The sequence below is a fragment of the Cololabis saira genome, chromosome 21 (assembly GCF_033807715.1).
Source record: "Cololabis saira isolate AMF1-May2022 chromosome 21, fColSai1.1, whole genome shotgun sequence".
In the NCBI taxonomy this organism is placed as follows: Eukaryota; Metazoa; Chordata; class Actinopteri; order Beloniformes; family Belonidae; genus Cololabis; species Cololabis saira.
The window spans coordinates 31,565,972-31,583,297 of NC_084607.1; the positions used below are offsets into that span (position 1 = coordinate 31,565,972).

At 40.7% G+C, this 17,326-nt stretch overlaps 1 protein-coding gene, 1 long non-coding RNA gene and 4 other non-coding genes across 6 annotated transcripts; 5 read left to right on the forward strand and 1 right to left on the reverse strand.

Moving 5' to 3' along the window:
* Nucleotides 1–1,176: 1,176 nt before the first annotated feature.
* LOC133422202 (large ribosomal subunit protein eL8) lies at nt 1,177–6,250 on the forward strand. The gene is made up of 8 exons (XM_061712146.1): nt 1,177–1,371; nt 3,227–3,347; nt 3,536–3,685; nt 4,902–5,042; nt 5,299–5,378; nt 5,648–5,778; nt 5,928–5,997; nt 6,095–6,250. The coding sequence occupies exons 1-8, from the start codon at nt 1,369–1,371 to the stop codon at nt 6,197–6,199; spliced, it is 801 nt and encodes a 266-aa protein (XP_061568130.1). The 5' UTR covers nt 1,177–1,368; the 3' UTR covers nt 6,200–6,250.
* Nucleotides 3,384–3,456, forward strand: LOC133422830 (small nucleolar RNA SNORD24). The gene has a single exon (XR_009770767.1). It is a non-coding gene; the product is annotated as a small nucleolar RNA SNORD24 (small nucleolar RNA).
* LOC133422831 (small nucleolar RNA SNORD24) lies at nt 4,764–4,832 on the forward strand. The gene has a single exon (XR_009770768.1). It is a non-coding gene; the product is annotated as a small nucleolar RNA SNORD24 (small nucleolar RNA).
* Nucleotides 5,149–5,219, forward strand: LOC133422854 (small nucleolar RNA SNORD36). The gene has a single exon (XR_009770789.1). It is a non-coding gene; the product is annotated as a small nucleolar RNA SNORD36 (small nucleolar RNA).
* Nucleotides 5,433–5,509, forward strand: LOC133422853 (small nucleolar RNA SNORD36). The gene has a single exon (XR_009770788.1). It is a non-coding gene; the product is annotated as a small nucleolar RNA SNORD36 (small nucleolar RNA).
* A 2,122-nt stretch (nt 6,251–8,372) lies between the features above and the next one.
* Nucleotides 8,373–10,261, reverse strand: LOC133422220 (uncharacterized). The gene is made up of 3 exons (XR_009770727.1): nt 10,185–10,261; nt 9,137–9,308; nt 8,373–8,990 (listed from the first exon to the last, which is right to left on the reverse strand). It is a non-coding gene; the product is annotated as an uncharacterized LOC133422220 (long non-coding RNA).
* Between the last annotated feature and the right edge of the window lie 7,065 nt (nt 10,262–17,326).

Genomic DNA, 17,326 nt, shown 5'->3' on the forward strand with positions numbered 1-17,326 from the left:
GTGCATTATTTCTTTTCATGCACTCCTGAGAAACTTGATGTACAGATTTATGAGTCGTTTGGACGAGTCTCAAAACTCTATTATCAAACTGCTGGCTAACCCCGGCCTCAGTGCAACAAGATATCAGTCTCCGTTCTGGAGACACTGGTATGAGAGTCTCTTGTTGTAGCTGTTGTTTTTATGTATTTATGTTCTCTTAGTGTTTTTATGTGTCTGTATGTTTTTAATGGTCTGCACAAATAAAGTTGATGATGATGATGATGATGATGATGATGATGATGATGATGATGATGATGATGATGATGATGATGATGATAGACTGAACACTGACCTGCAGACCAGCGGAGGAAGAGTCCGCTTTGGTCCTGCTGGACTCCTGGTCCTGGTTCTGATCCTTGATCTGATCCTGGTCCATCGAGTGTTTCCTGCTGGTAAATGTAGGATTATCGGAGACATAAATGTTGTATTTAGAGGTAAATGTTCTCCCCCCGACAGCGCTGTATTCACTCTAGTGTTTAATAGAGTCTAACAGAAACTCACCTCTTGGTAGCGTCGGCACGGACTGGATTCACGGAACCACGGCAGCTTCTTTTACTGTTTTATTTTATTTTTTCCTCGCTCCACTTCCGCATCTCTCGGGAGGAGCGTTTCGTTTCAGCCAATCAGAGTCGTTGTTTTGTTTCAGCCAATCAGTGGGATTTCCCATTTCCCAGTTGGATTTTTCAACTGGAACGCCCCTCGAAGTGGGATTTCCCACTGGGAAAGTGGGAGAGTCTTCACCACCCCCGAGTTCACATTCCAAGATGGCTGCCCCGGTTGTAAACAGTAGAAGAGAGCTCTGTAAAAATTCGTAGCACTTCATTCTAGTTTTGGTCACACTAAATCAGTCGTATACAAGTATTGTTCGGCATATATATACTGCTATAGTGTAATTTACATTTTTCATGTGGTATATGCGAACTACAAACTTGTTTACCTACTTTGTAACTGGAACGCTGATAACTCGGCTGTGACGTCATTCCCAGCTGCCAGTTCCGACTTCCGAGGTAAATGGAACGCAGCAGTAAGCAACTAGAACAACTAGATCGTGTCCTACATACTCCGGGTCAGTAGGTGGCGGTATGCACCTTACAGCTGGTACTGCAATCCGCCAAAAAACACAAAGAAGAACTGCACCGCCATGCGTACCTTTAAAAACAAGTCAAGATGTCTCTACAGAGGCTCCACACCTCGTCCTAAAAAGAGGAAAAGTCAACGAAAATATCGACGGGAGTGGGAAGAGGGCAGCCCGTGGCTCGATAGTAGCTGACTACATTTACCTGCAGTCAAAATTCGGGTTAAGGTGAATATTCCGGTTACTGAAAGGACATGGTGAGTACGCGGCTCGTTCCTCCACGTTGAAACTATTTTACTTCCATCTGCTTCCATCTACGTCTAATAGTTTGTTTTGACGCCGTAAAATGTCCCTATGATATCACTTAAACCTTTACTTTGTTTCTATGTCGATATTGCGGCTTTATTAAGTGTTTTGATTGAAGATGACTGGGTTGATGTGTAGTTGGTGTGAGGACGATAACACTCCTTGGCACGTTTTTGTTTCTTGTTATATTATTGTAGTGTTTTGGTTTATCTTTGTGTTAAATTGTGATCATCTTGAGCCAAAGACGTAATTTATGGGAACAGCAGCGTGAGTCTGGTTGTCTTACCGGTGTTGTGCCAAAAAGTGATTTCCTGCCAAAATCTGATTTCTCCCCTGAAAATGGTTCTTTTCCCCTGCCAAAAATTGATTGAAGGCCAAATACAGTTAATGAAAGGTTGTTTCTACCTAAATATGACTTGATCTCATTCTTGAGCTTCATAATATAAACACTATAGTTCACATGATTGCTTTTAACTCTTTTAAAGGACCATTACAACACAAAATAGGCATTTTCACCTGGCAAAAATTGATTGAAGGCCAAATACAGTTAAAGAAAAGTTGTTTCTGCCTAAATATGACTTGATCTCATTCTTGAGCTTCATAATCTGAAAATCTGACGTTTTATCGTTCGACGGGCTAATGAGCGCGCTCCCGCTTCCAGAAATCAGATTCTGGCAGGGAATCACTTTTTGGCACAACACCGGAATCTGATTTCTTCTGATTTCTGGCAGCGGGAGCGCGCTCATTAGCCCGTTGAGCGCTAAAACGTCAGATTTTCAGATTATGAAGCTCAAGAATGAGATCAAGTCATATTTAGGCAGAAACAACTTTTCATTAACTGTATTTGGCCTTCAATCAATTTTTGCCAGGTGAAAATGCCTATTTTGTGTTGTAATGGTCCTTTTAAAAGCAATCCTGTGAGCACTAGTGTTTATATTATGAAGCTCAAGAATGAGATCAAATCATATTTAGGTAGAAACAACCTTTCATTAACTGTATTTGGCGTTCAGTCAATTTTTGGAAGGTAAAAAGACCCATTTTCAGGGGAGAAATCAGGTTCTGGCAGGCAATCACTTTTTGGCACCACACCGGGCATTAGCTTAGCATTTGGCTTAGCCGCAAACATCCCCCAGAAGCTGTATTAATAATAACTTTAATCAAAGGTACGTTTCCTATGTGTATTAATTAATTCACGTCAATACTTGGTTGCAATTAGGTCTTTATTGAATATTTGGAGCAGCGTTGTGTTTGCATGGTGACGTCTCTGTTCTCATACTTGGACTTAAGACTTAAGAAGTTGGTGTGTTTGAAGACATCTATTTAGAAATAAGACTCATTTTGATCAATGTTTACTTAAACCTCGGTGTAGAATGAGATTTTAACAGTACAAAGGGTTTCTCAAAAGCCTACCTGATTATTTAGTTTTATTTAGTTTATTTATATTTAGCAATATAAGACTAATTGAACAATAAATGTAAAAACATTGAAATAACATGCAAGGAAAGGAAGAAGCCTGGTGGCTTCTATAGAATCCTTTCTATATATGAATAAAAAACAAAAGCTACACAAGGGGGAGTAAAAAAAAAAAAAAAAAACACTACAAAATGTAACTCAGATTAAATAATAAACACTACAAAGATGAAACAATAAGAAAGTTCTTTAAATGTTTTTTGAATATTGGCAAGGATGGTGATGATTTAAGAGATTTATTGAGTGAATTCCACAACCTGATGATGCTTGAATTGTGGTTAGTTCATAAAGCCTTGTATTTATCACTCCAATATCACCTTTTTCCTAACTCCACAGCCTAAAGGAAAGAAGGCTAAGGGGAAGAAGGTGGCTCCGGCCCCTTCTGTGGCCAAGAAACATGAGGCCAAGAAGGTCGTCAACCCCCTCTTTGAAAAGAGGCCCAAGAACTTTGGCATCGGTGAGTGTTTAGTTATTATTCCTGGGATTGTAGTAGTGCAGATGATGTAAACGAATATTTGCTATCTTAATACTAATGCTGACAATTTCCCACCAAGATCGCTGATGCACTTTAAAACGAGGACGGAAGAGTTTACTGTTTGATGATCGTATGTTAAAAAAAAAAAATGTATATTATGTCCTCCACAGGCCAGGATGTTCAGCCCAAGCGTGATTTAACACGCTTCGTGAAATGGCCTCGTTATATCCGCCTGCAAAGGCAACGCTCCATCCTCTACAAGCGTCTGAAGGTTCCCCCTGCAATCAACCAGTTCACCCAGGCTCTGGATCGCCAGACTGGTAAGATTCACATTGGTGTCATGTAGGGGTGTAACAATATATCGTGCCACGAAATTTCCCGATACAAAAACGTCACGAAACGTGTCGTGGAGGTGACAAAGTGTATCGCGATATTATATTATTAATATTAAACTATTGTGTTGACTAGAAACGCGCATCCGACCGCAGCCGCGGCTCGACCCGCGGAACAAAATCTTCCTCCGCTCAGAAGAAACTAGTTCCGTTTTGCGGTCCCGATCACGGACTTTTAGGGTTTTGAGCTCTGAACCTTTAAGTCTGGTGTAGAGTTAAGCCTTACCTTATTAAATGAAACCTTTTTCGGGTCGGGGAAAACTTCTTCAAAGTTCGAGAGTACTTTACTGTCCGCTCAACAGTGTAGGATTTTAGAACATCAACACAGCACCTAGTGCCGTACTGTGCTGTATCCCTCCGCCCAATCTAAAACAGACTAATCACTACAGATAAACTGACTAGTGTCATTATAGTCCCTGATTTACATCAGAATATATTTATAAAATAATGAACCCTGAATTACCAAAATAACCTTCTAAAAAAAAAAAAAAAAATCTCCTCTTACACTTATAAGGTGAGCATGAATCAATCTTTTTTATTATGTAAAATTGTATGTATTTATTTACTTTTAGTTGTTACATTTCTGGAAAAGAAAAAAGTAAAATCATACATGAGAGAAACTATTCAGTTTGTGGTGAAATATTTGTACTTGTATGAAACTGAAGATGCATAATGCAAACCTGACATTTACTTTTAGTTCAGTTTGTGGAAAATGGTTGGCCTGGCTTTCTCTTTAAAACTTAAACAGTTATAAAGCATTACAAACTGTAACAATAGGGCAAACACACAGTATTGTTTTGTATTTTGTGTCTTTCAAATAAAAAAACATTTTTTCCAGTCATATGTTCCTCATTCAAGGTTGTTAAAAAGGTACTGCTATAATATCGTATCGTTATCGTGACCTCAATATCGTGTATCGTGAGATTAGTGTATCGTTACACCCCTAGTGTCATGATGAAGTGCTCCCAGGTTAGATTGTGGGTTCTTGATGATACTGTTGCTGCTTTGCAAATGATGTGAACAAATATTTGCTATCTGAGTCGTGCTGACTATTCCCACCAAGATCACTGATGCAGTCGCTTGAAATATTGCATTGCTCCATGGGTCGATGGTGGAGTTTTTAACGTAGGATTTTCCTCTTCAGCCACCCAGCTGTTCAAGTTGGCCCACAAATACAGGCCAGAGACCAAGCAGGAGAAGAGGCAGAGGCTGCTCGCGCGTGCTGAGCAGAAGGCTGCTGGAAAGGGAGACACTCCCACCAAGAGGCCTCCTGTTCTTCGTGCAGGTAAGGTGTTGAGCAAGTAGTCAAATTATAGATAATGGTTACTGATGTGTATGAAGCTGGACAAAGGGTTCATGATCCTGTTACAGCTTTATTTAACCTGGCCTGAATGCAGTGATGACTTGAATTTATTCACCTGAAACTGTCTTGATGTTTTTGAACTTTTTAACCCTGAGCATAAGTGGCCAACATTTGAAGTGAGATCCTTATGTGCTGCATGTTGGTAGAGAATTTAATTTGAAAATCTTCTTTGCTGCAGGTGTGAACACCGTCACCTCTCTGGTGGAGAGCAAGAAGGCCCAGCTGGTCGTCGTCGCCCACGATGTGGATCCAATTGAGGTAAAAATGCCCATTTTGTTTTTTTGATTTGAGATGAACTTAGAAAGTGGTCACTAGCAATGATGTCTGAATTTCTTCACCTGAATCCTCCATGTGGATCAAAACATACGAGCTTTTTAACCCTGAGCAGAGACCACAACTGAACAGTTTCTTGTTCACGTCTGACCACAAAATGGTCATATAGAACTCTAATTTCTATATCATTCATGCAGCATGATTCATGACATACAACTCCTTCATCTTTTCTTTTTTTATGTTTTTCCCCTCAGCTCGTTGTGTTTCTGCCTGCGCTGTGCCGGAAGATGGGCGTCCCATACTGTATTGTCAAGGGCAAGGCTAGACTGGGCAAGCTGGTGCACAGAAAAACGTGCACTTCAGTTGCCTTCACACAGACTAACCCGTAAGTGTGATCATAAAGCTGTGTTGTTTCAGAGTTTTTATTAACAATTAAATACATATTTCGGTCTTAGTTGCCATGATGCGCTAAAAGGTTTTTGTCATGTAAAGTAGTCAGTACAATCTCTTTTTTTTCCCTTCCTCCCTTTCTAGTGAGGATAAAGGTGCACTTGCTAAGCTTGTTGAAGCTATCAAGACCAACTACAACGACAGATATGAGGAGGTGAGTGTCCGTTAACCTGTGCTATCTGCATTTTGATAATATGTGCATAAAAAAAAACAAATCTAAGTCTTCAAAAACTCTGAACTTGTCTTTTCAGATCCGTCGGCACTGGGGAGGCAACATCTTGGGTCCCAAATCCACAGCCCGCTTCACGAAGCTGGAGAAGGCTAAAGCCAAGGAACTGGCAACCAAGCTTGGTTAAAATGTTTATAATAAAAAAACAAATCATAATTGGTGTGACTTGTCTTTCTGTCAAATACTTTTCATTTTATTTTAATGTTAAACCAGATGCTGCTACTTTGATTATTAATGCAGAAATAATTGGGGGACATAAAATGTATGTACGTACTAGTGATGTTTTGTAGAGTAGGCTATATAATTACTCCAAGAAATGTAGTTTAATGGATTTCAAGTTTTCCAGAAACAGTGGCAATACATTTCCAATTCCTGACAGTTTACCTAGATTTGTTAAAAAAAATCACACACTTCTAATCTTGGAATTCCTGCTCACACTGCTTTAAAGAATATATACTGCTAAAAAAAATAACAGGAGTATTTAAACAGTATGAATAAAATGCAGGATTTTATGGAGCTAGAACAATCTCAATAACCACAAATACACGGGACAATTCTAATGTGTGTAGGACAAGATATACAAATATATTTCTGATGCACACACAAATATAACCTGATTTACAAACGCTTGGTCTTTGGACTTCACTGCATTCGTGTACCAATTTTGAGACTCCCTAACTCATAACTGACAAGTTTTGAATTTAAAAATAAGGGGGAGCTGCAAACTCCACAGAAAGGCCCTTTCACCTTCTTGCTGTGAGATGGCTGCACTATCCGCTGCACCACCGTGCTGTATCCGTTGGTGATGTCATAGCTTCCTTAGTTTTTGGATGGATTATCTTTGTAACGAATCTATTTGATTTGGCTTTTTGCAATTGAAACCAGTAACCCTTACATTTTAAGACGGGTTTACAAGAAATCTAAGATATCTACCTGTCAACCTCTTACAAACTGAAACAGAATGTGCTCATCTGATAGGTTTACCTTTGACACTGAATGCTGACATTCCTATGTGTGTAATTCCTATAATAGAGCCTAAATGAAAAATACAAAAGTAAATTAAAGCACATTTATTTATTTTTAAATATTTTCAGTTTTCTATACACGTTGATTGTCTTCAAGTTAAACATTTACATTTTCACTTGTGGCCCTCTAGCGTTCACTGACTGACACAGACGCAAGTTTCTGAGCCTCCAGCTGCTGCTGCTGACGGACATCGACCTGTCAAGTCTCCCGTTTTGGCCGGGAAACTACTGTATTTTACCCCTCTTTCCCGCATTAGTATTTTCCCGTAAATGTCCTGTTTTATAATACGATAATGTTTTTAAAAAGCATTATTGTGCCTCTCCAAACTGGATTCTTACTAGCCTCGCGAGAACTGCTGCTTGCTGTAGCCTGGGTGGCAGTTCTCGCGAGGTTAGAGGCAACAACGGGAGCAAATTTGGAACAATAAATAGGAGAGATGGATGGCTGTAACGAGAGAGAAGGCATTTCGCCAAAAAGGCGAGGGCGTTTAAAATATCTCTTAAAATGGGATACTAAATTTACAGGTACGAGTTTTGAAAGACGTGTGTAACTGCGATGTTAATGTCTCGGGGGAAGGACCGATGTCCGTCAGCAGCCAATAGTATATGGCTGCAGACCGCTGCAGACCCGGAGGCAGCAGATCTGAGCAGCAGATCTGAACCGCAGTTCTAGACGTCACAGAGCCCCCTACTGGATGACTGTAGAAATGCAACTAGTAGAACTGCACTGCAACTAAATCAGCGTTCCACCTTAATAAATATATGAAGATTTAATTGATAATGAGGCTCAATATATGAAGATTTAATTGATAATGAGGATGGAGCTTATAATTAAAGAACTTACTTCCAGGTTAAACGGCAGGGATTCGTAGCTCATTCAGCACTATTTCAGATGTCATTTGTAGAGCATAGGTCTTTGCTGGTAGGCTCTTTTTTTTTGTGGCAAGAGATTTAGATCATAGGCAGCACCAGTAGGTGCAGTTAAGACTGTTATCAAATTAAGGTGAAATTTTAAATTATTTCTTTAAATCATGAATGAGGCAATATAAAAAAATTAGTCTTTACTTGTTTTTAGCCTAATGACAATAAATATATATTTAAACACTGAGCTACCATAAACATAGATAATGTCGTGATTGAGGCTTGGTATTTTACCATGTCTCTGCAGGACTGTTATATGCACAGAATTATAAAGGTGTTGCAATTGCGTGAATATGAAAAGAGAATGGGACAGAGAAGATGACAACTGTCTTGCCACTGACAGAGAGGACTAAGATGTGGCGTTTAGTGGGATATATTACCCCCAAAACTTGAACAGCATTGATCAAACCCACTACAACATAGTGTATTTGGGTGTCAAGTCCTCACTTTTGTTGTAGTAATTGTTAAAAAAAGAAATAAAGAAATAAAAACACTTTGATATACTGAAATGGTAAGTATGGTAGTATTAAGTCCAAAATTCCCAAACAGAACAATATAACATTTATTTAACAATATAACTTGGGGTAAACAATTGTCTCATCTTGATGAAATGTACAGTATATAATATATATTCAGTGCAGGTGCAGTCACATCCCACATTAAGGAGATCTGCAGAGAAAAAAAAACAGCTGAAAAAACACTCAATACAAATCACAATCAACACCAGGGAGGTGATGGTGGTGGTTGGTGCCAGGGGGGTGGTGGTGGATGGTGCCTGGGGGGTGGTGGTGGTGGTTGGTGACAGGGGGGTGTTGGTGGTTGGTGGGACTGTAGGGTTGGAACCTGGTTTCTTCTTGCACCAATGTATATGTTTAATAAAATCGTCTTTCCGTTTTATTGTTGAACTGCAGTATGGACAGTGATAATGCAGCTGCGGCCGACATCCCAGTCCACATCTGTGAATGGTGTATTCTTAAACATAAGCACAGATATAAATATGATTATATAATCAGTTTTCCATTACAAATTGTCACTTAAAAATACAAATCCTGCATCAACAATGAAGTTCCAGCATGCACTACATGCACACACACAGGGAGAATGTTTTCAAACTTTACCTTCATGGCTAACAGCTCTGTTAAAATGAAGATCCATGTGTATCTGACATTTGTTCAACGGGGAGGGGTAGTAAACTGTAGGGCTGCAGAATGGACAGTGCTAGTTATTGCAGCATGATGTGCATCTGTGAAGTTGGGGCAAGGCCCTTCCTTTCTGGATTGTTATGTGTACCTAAAAAAGAGTGTTCAATTAGTCCAAGTTAATATTTTTACACTGTTTTACAGACAAAACTGGGCCAAAACCTAATAACGGACAAATATACATTTTCATCTTATGCACTGGATTAGCTAAATTTCTGTCCACAAAATATCTAAATATAGGCTATATAGTGATATAAATGTGAATAGTTATATAAACACACATAATGTATAATATGAATAAAAAGATAAGTTAAGATAAGATTCCTTCAATTGTCCCACAATGGGGAAATCCACAGTTACAGCAGCAACGGCACAGTTGATTGAAGAGTAGCAATAACAAACAATATATGAACAATGAATTATTGGGACGAAAAAAATAACAACCCTAACAATAATAGTAAAAATATATAATCAATATAATAACCATGACATTATTTACAAGATTAATCTTGGTAATGATTGGTAATATACCAGAGATCATGTTCTTATTGCACATAATAAATGAAAAATATATATTGCAGACAATAGAAATTGTGCCACGTATTAATAGTATTCATGCTACAAAATTAGTCATAAAATTGGAGCTAGTTCATGTTTATATATATATATATATATATATATATATATATATATATATATATATATATATATATATATATATATAAATAGGACCTTCATGCTTTTCTCATGTAATCCACATCACAAGTAAAACATTTTAGCCTACGCACTTTTCTGACTATCGTGGCAAATAGAGTCATTAACGTTAATTTCTCTGTCAAATATAACTTAACAATATAGTTTGTGGATCATGTTAGGCATTTCACTGATTGATTAAATCACTTTTGCAGATCAAAAAATGTGATTCACGGTAATACCGTTATATAATACATCCATGGGTAATACTCACACTCCGGTCGTCATCCATCTTGAGAAAAGGAGAAAACAGCACGCTGCCGGAAAAAAACGAGAAGTCTCGATCTGAACTGTTGATTTAGTTGCAGTTATAAAGTTATCCAGTAGGGGGCTCTGTGACGTCTAGAACTGCGGTTCAGATCTGCTGCTCAGATCTGCTGCCTCCGGGTCTGCAGCCATACCCTTCTCGGAGCGTCTGCAGCGCAGACGACTCGTGAAATGCAGCGAGCCGCTTTAGAATAACTAAGAAGCCTTGCATCGCCTGGTATGTGTGCTTTTTTTATGAATCCTGGTCTTGCTGCAGTTAGTGGCATCAATTAAGTGTTGCAGGGCTGCCAAGTTTCAGAAAATGACAAGAGTGAGACTTTAGTGTCATGATGCGTTCGGCCGCGGTGGAAAAAAAAAAAATTGGCCATTTTTTTTTTTAACATCGATTTCGCCCGTTTTAACGACAACCAAGACTGATGTCCTCACCTCCATGCCAGCTGCTCCCCCTGCACTGTGGCCTCCCAATTCTAATCTTAATTAACCAGAAATTAGAAATGAAAATCGTAACAAGAATTTTACAAAAATAGATTTATTTGTTAATATTTCATATGCTCCATCCTTTAGCTGTTATGTTTTTTGTTGTAAGTGTTGGTCGCTGATTTGGAAGATGTGATGATGGAGGCAGGGGGCTCCCATTTATAGCAGTGGGGCTCGAGGCTTGCCATCTTCACTGTCATGATTGACGACAGGGTTCCTTCGAGGGCCAAGCTGTTGCGTGTCTTAGTCTTATTCAGACTGACGAGAGAGAATACTCTCTCAGCGTCTGCATTTGAGTGTGGAAGGACCAAGACCAACTTGGCGATTTGTGACAGCCTCACAAATCTGCCCATACCGGTCACCTTTGAAAAATGTACATAGGAAACCTAATTACTCTCAAGTATTTTTGTGTAGTATTGAGTTGATTATGCCAATGGGTATTCCCATGAGTACAGAATAATTCTTACCTTGTTCTTCAGTGTTGCCATGCTCCCCCAAAAGCCCTCACAGTCAAACATGGCTGGGTCTTCAGGCATGGCAATTTCCATGGACTGGTAGCCCAGGAACTCCTCGCAGAGCTGGTCACGCTCCTCAGGGCCACTGTATTGGAGCAGGTCAGGAAACCTAAGAAGAACACAATGTGCACTGACCTGGTAAAGTATTGTAACTGAAATGGGTTGTTTTTCAGATGTGGTCATCCAATAACAAAATGTGACCACAGGCTGGTCTTAACCCTGCTCTACTTGTAAAGCATATTGAGATACTGTAACTTGTGTTAGGATTTGGCAGTATGGATAAAATGTACTTTACATGATACCGCCACTAACCTGTCGACAAAGTAGAAGGCATCTTCCACGACACATTCTGCTCTCTGCTGGACATCCAGAAACATTGCATGTTTCAACAGAGGCTCTTTCATGGGGAGACTTAAAGCGACACTACGTAACTTTTCCACCTTAATATAATATTTCCAGAGTCATTGTGATGGTACATCAACTTCCAACAGGTTTAATGAACCTCTGTCATGGTCTGAGGGAGTCTGTATCACCTTCACTGGCACTATGTAACTTTGAGGAGCATGGTAGGAACCCTTCCACACTACTGGTAAAGCACTACCGCTTTTGTCCAAAGGAGACGCCAAACTCAACAAAAGCTGAAAGTTACGTTGTGCTGCTTTAACTTACTATGATCAGACACACAATATGAACACATTGTAGGCGAAACGTAATCTTTAATATAACCCTGAATGTAATACCAACATTTGTCGGGTTTTATTATAATAAAGGCAGATTTAAGTTCACTTTCAGAAACTACTGTGATATTTTTGTGAACAATGTTTGTGTCATTGCTGTCACACTAGTGAAACGTAACAGATCAAGGCTGTCACATGTGTCATTCTTCCCAAATAAAATGAAGATCACACTGCATTTTCATACAATGGCTCGTAAATGTGTCATTTACCCTACAGATTACATGTAAACATAATTTTACATCTTGTTTATCTGCTTTGTTCAGGCTGAAGAGGTCCAGCAGAGTTGCAGTGACAGAAAACAACCAGCAGGTGGCGACATTCTTCCACTGTGATGGAGGGAGAGACAAGTCTCCTCCATCAGCACCACAAGGTTCTGGCAGAGTGACTGTTCGTGTCTAATTTAAAATTTTGGGGGTTTTAATAGATAACTGTCTATCTTTAGTATCTCATGTTCAGAATCTGGTTAAAATATTGATACTGTTTTAGCTTTATTTCTCCCTCAATGGGGAACTTGGGGGCAATGGGGCACTTTGTGCGGCAGCAGTACAGTCAAAACACACATGCAGGGAAAAAATATATAATTACGAAATATAAGTATATACATTGGAATAAAAAATGAAAAGTAGTGCAGTACGGGAAAGAAAAACAGTGCAATAAAAGCAGGTAGGATGTGTATGAGGTGGGCAGATATTGCACATGTTGTTATAGTCCGTTACTACGGTGATCAGGCCTGGTTGTGGAGTCTGATGGCAGCAGGGAGGAAGGACCTGCGATGCCTCTCAGGGGGACGAAGCCGGTCACTGATGGAGCTCTCCAGGGCTCTGACAGTCTCATGAAGGGGGTGGGAGACATTGTTCATGATGGACGACAGCTTTGCCACCATCCTCTTCTCCCCCACCACCTACACAGGATGGAGACTGCAGCCCAGGACAGAGCTGGCTTTCCTCACCACTTTGTCCAGTCTCTTCCTCTCTGCTGCAGTGATGCTGCTGCTCCAGCAGACCACCCCATAGAAGATGGCCGACGCCACCACAATCAATGAAGGTTTCATTGATTGATTGAAATAAAAAGAGGGAGCCTCCTCTGTTTCATATTGAAGGAGAAGACCTGCCCCTACTGCAGCAGAACTGAAGGAGACTCTTGACGAAAGAGAAGAGGTTCCTACAGAATCTGAAATAGATGGACTGCCCCCCCCCCCCCTCTATTTCCTTTGTTATTGCTTTGTTTTTTTGGCGAGTAACTTGTCTTTTTCTTTTTTCAACAAGTCGACCAACCATACATCTGTCCCCAAATGCATGAATCAGACGTAGCTGAAATCAGCCAATATGAAGAACATACAGTGGTGTCTGTTGCGCTGCGTGAGCCTCGACTCTTGGACTTTCTTCATCCATAGTTTGTTGTAATTCCACGTTTGATTCCACGATCAAGGTCTCCGGTTTATTTTTTATTTTTATTTTTTTTAATAAATTTTTATCCCTAATTTTTTTACCCATTTCATCACCCAGTGCTCATACCTAAGTACGTGGGCATTGCTCTCCTCTGCCAACCCAGGGAGGGCCCTACACTGAGCTCAGGTCTCCTTCTTATCCTGAATAGTGACGGACCGCATCTTTTCACCAGACAGGGTGAGGATTCTCTGACCGGACGTGGCGCGTGGAAGGATCACGTTATTCCGGCCAGATCCTCCTCACCCCATCTGTTGCCCCGGTTGGCCAGAGGGGGCATGTGTAGCCCAGGACTGTTGCATGTTTTTGTGAGGGTAGCTCACATTGCTACCCAAGGGAACACGGGGAGAACATGCAAACTCCACACAGAACGAACACCCCACCCAGGGTGTGAGTGTTGAAGTCACGGGGGGACTTAACACGCACTTCAGCGCCCACAGCGTCCCCGGCGGGAATTGAACCCAGGACCTTCTTGCTGTGAGACGGCTGCACTACCTGCTGCGCCACCATGTCCCCTCCGGTTTATTTTTTGATTAGATGGCGATTGTGTGTATGTTACAGCAGCTGCAACAACTGAGCTAGGTCGGTGTTACAACAGCGAGTGTTATGGTCGGATCCACATATCAGGTGTTCACCCTTGCCCTGCCAGAAACAGAATGCCACGATATTTGGTTCTCCAGGTTAGGGGGGGCAGAACCTAAATGAACCAGCCAATAGTATGAAAACGGTGCCTGACGCGCATCACGAGCCAGGACTCTTCAACTTTCTCTGTCCAGTTTGTTTCATTCCACGCCCAAAGTCTCCCGCTTATTTTGCGGAGTAGATGACGATTGTGTGAATGTTACAATAGCTGAAACGACTTCTTCACACTCCTCATGTGACTGTGGGCAGATAATAAAACAGTTGTCCCTGCCTTTTAAATGACAGTCTGAAAGCAGCTTCTGTCTGGAAATATCGCGGGCAGTGCGATTCCACAATAAAGTCAGATTACACCTGGAGGAAACATGAACAACTTACAGAATCTCCTTTTCTTTCGCACGCACACGACTGGTGAGGCGTACGGGGAGCGTGAAGTAATCCAGCCCCGATTCAACAAGTCCTGAATATAGTCTTACTCTAACACCAGCGTTGTGCAAGTTCATACTTCTCATGAACTAGTTCAAATTTCAGTTCACATGGTTTAAAAATGAACAGTTCACGTTCATAGTTCACCATTTTCATTTTGAACTAGTTCAAATTCAGTTCATTTCAATATTTTTAGGTGAGAAGTACGAATGAAACGCCCCCCTATCCTAAAACTGTTCACTGTATACCAGTGATCTTCAACCCTGGTCCTAAGGACCCCCTGTCCTGCATGTTTTAGATGTTTCCCTTCAGAACCCTGATAAAAATGACTGTCATTAACAGACTTATGCAGACCTGGATGACAAGCTGATGATGATCATTAATTAGAATCAGGTGTGTGATGATGCAAGGAAACATCTAAAACATGCAAGACAGGGGTCCCGAGGACCAGGGTTGGACACCCTGCTGTAAATTATCATGTATTGTCCTAGTGGCTTTTCAACTTTACTCAGGCTGTAAATCTCCAACATTGTAGTCCATTATCAGTGTGTCTACCTGTTGCTGGGAAATCCTGCCCCTGAAGGGGCAGCAGTGGGACTGGGGTCGTTTGGGGCTGTCGGGTCTTCTTGGTCTTTCCTGGTGACTTTTTTTGATTGTCAAAGACTCGCAGATATTTTCTCACACTGGACGGATGCTTTAACTCCACATGACGTTTCTAAACTAACGAGGCAGATGTTCGGACTTGTTTTCTCAGCGCAGGTGGACATAATTTGCACAGAAAGGTTAGATTTCTACTGTCAGACTCTTTGGGAGACGATGTGTAAAATTCCTGCAGATAATGATAAGCGGATCATCATCTAACGACTCACTGACGCTGCGTCCACAACGTCACTCTCTTGACTGGTCATTAGTAAAGACTGCACCGGGTTCGGACCACCGTTGCCATGGAGATGGTGCCCGTTGCTATGCTAGTGTGCACTGCATTGTGGATGATGTAGTGTAAAGTCGTCGTCTCGTTGAGTATTTTAAATGTGCCGCTCACTGGTGAAATGAGGAGGATTATTCCGTAATAATTGGACCTAAACAGTGAAGCTGAAACTCACATAATCTGAACAGTTCAAATTCCAGTTCGTGATCTGCAGAATGAACAAGTTCCCGTTCAAGTTCTTTATTTGCAAATATGTTGCGTTCAGTTCAACATTCTCACAGAAATTAACGTGTTCAATGAACGCGTTCAGTGGAACGCATTCATGCACAACACGTGTCTAACACATGTCTAACACTAACCCTTACTGGAGTGGTGTCGTGCAGCGTGATGTGGAGTTGCAGTGAGGGGATTGAGCCAATGTCCTCATCATTGTACACAAAGCTGTGACACTCCTCTCTCAGCAGCTGTTTTGTAATCCTCCTTTGCTCATTGTTTAGGTGACTAAGGTCGACCGGAGGGTCCCACCAGGCTGGTTTCTGTGCTTTTGAGTTGTCACTGCCTTCGGCTTATAGGCTACTGTGTTAATCAGTGGCTTTACTTCCTCTCCTCCGTTCATCTGCTTAACGCTGGCCGTATAAGCAGTCTTGACTGTTTGTACGTGGCCCAGAACGGTGCGCTGGGTCAGGGTTACACTGTGTTTGTTTGTATTGGCGATGGGGACTGGCACATAACCTGACCTTTTACTGGGGGCACTGACTACTAGACCTTCCTCTATCACAGGGGTCGGCAACCCGCGGCTCTAGAGCCACATGCGGCTCTTTAGCGCCGCCCTAGTGGCTCCTGGAGCTTTTTCAAAAATGTTTGACCTCTTTTTCCTCTTTTTTTTTCTTTTTTTCTTCTTTTTTCTTTTTTTCTTTTTTTCCTTTTTTTTCTTCTTTTCTTACTTTTTCCTTTCCTCTTTAATCTCGATATTTTGACTTTTTTCTCGAAATTTTGACTTTTCTCGACATTTCGACTTTTTTTTCGACTTTTCAACTTTTTTCTCAACATTTCGACTTTTGTCTCAAGATTTTACTTCAACATTAATCTTGACATTTCGATTTTTTCTCAAAATTCCGACTTTTCTCGACATTTCGACTTTTTTCTCGACATTTCGACTTTTTTCTCGAGGTGCATAATGAAAAAAAAAATCTTCCCTCAGTTATAACTAATATAGCATGCAGCATGTGTTGTCTTCATTCTAAGGCTGGTACAAGACTTTTCATTTTTTGTGGCTCCAGACATATTTGTTTTGTGTGTTTTTCTCTTTTTTTCTTACTTTTTCCTTTCCTCTTTAATCTCGATATTTCAACTTTTTTCTCGAAATTTTGACTTTTTTCTCAACATTTCAACTTTTGTCTCAAGATTGTACTTTAACATTAATCTTGACATTTCGACTTTTTTCTCGACATTTCGACTTTTTTCTCGAGGTGCATAATGAAAAAAAAAAAATCTTCCCCCAGTTCTAACTAATATAGAAATATGCAGCATGTGTTGCCTTCATTCTAAGGCTGATACAAGACTTTTCATTTTTTGCGGCTCCAGACATATTTGTTTTGTGTGTTTTTGGTCCAATATGGCTCTTTCAACATTTTGTGTTGCCGACCCCTGCTCTATCACTACATCCTCTGGCAGTGCCGGCTCTTCACAAGGGACTAGAAGCAGGTCTTGGCCATAATACTGAGCCCCAGTCTTGGCGTTAACATAAACTGTGGTGACTGTGGTGGCTAGAGTGAGTGTTCTTTTTCCTGTCTGTACAATTCCTACATCTTAGTCACTAGCAGGTGCATGGATCAGTTGAAGCACTGCTTGTGCTGTCTTAGCTGTTATCTGAAAGGCTTGACACATAGTGTGGATAGTGTTTGTCTTTGCTGTCTGGCTCC

Coding starts and splice junctions, on each gene's coding strand:
- LOC133422202 (XM_061712146.1), top strand. Junction 5,043..5,298: donor GCCTCCTGTTCTTCGTGCAG/GTAAGGTGTTGA, acceptor TCTTTGCTGCAG/GTGTGAACACCGTCACCTCT. Junction 5,779..5,927: donor GCCTTCACACAGACTAACCC/GTAAGTGTGATC, acceptor CTCCCTTTCTAG/TGAGGATAAAGGTGCACTTG.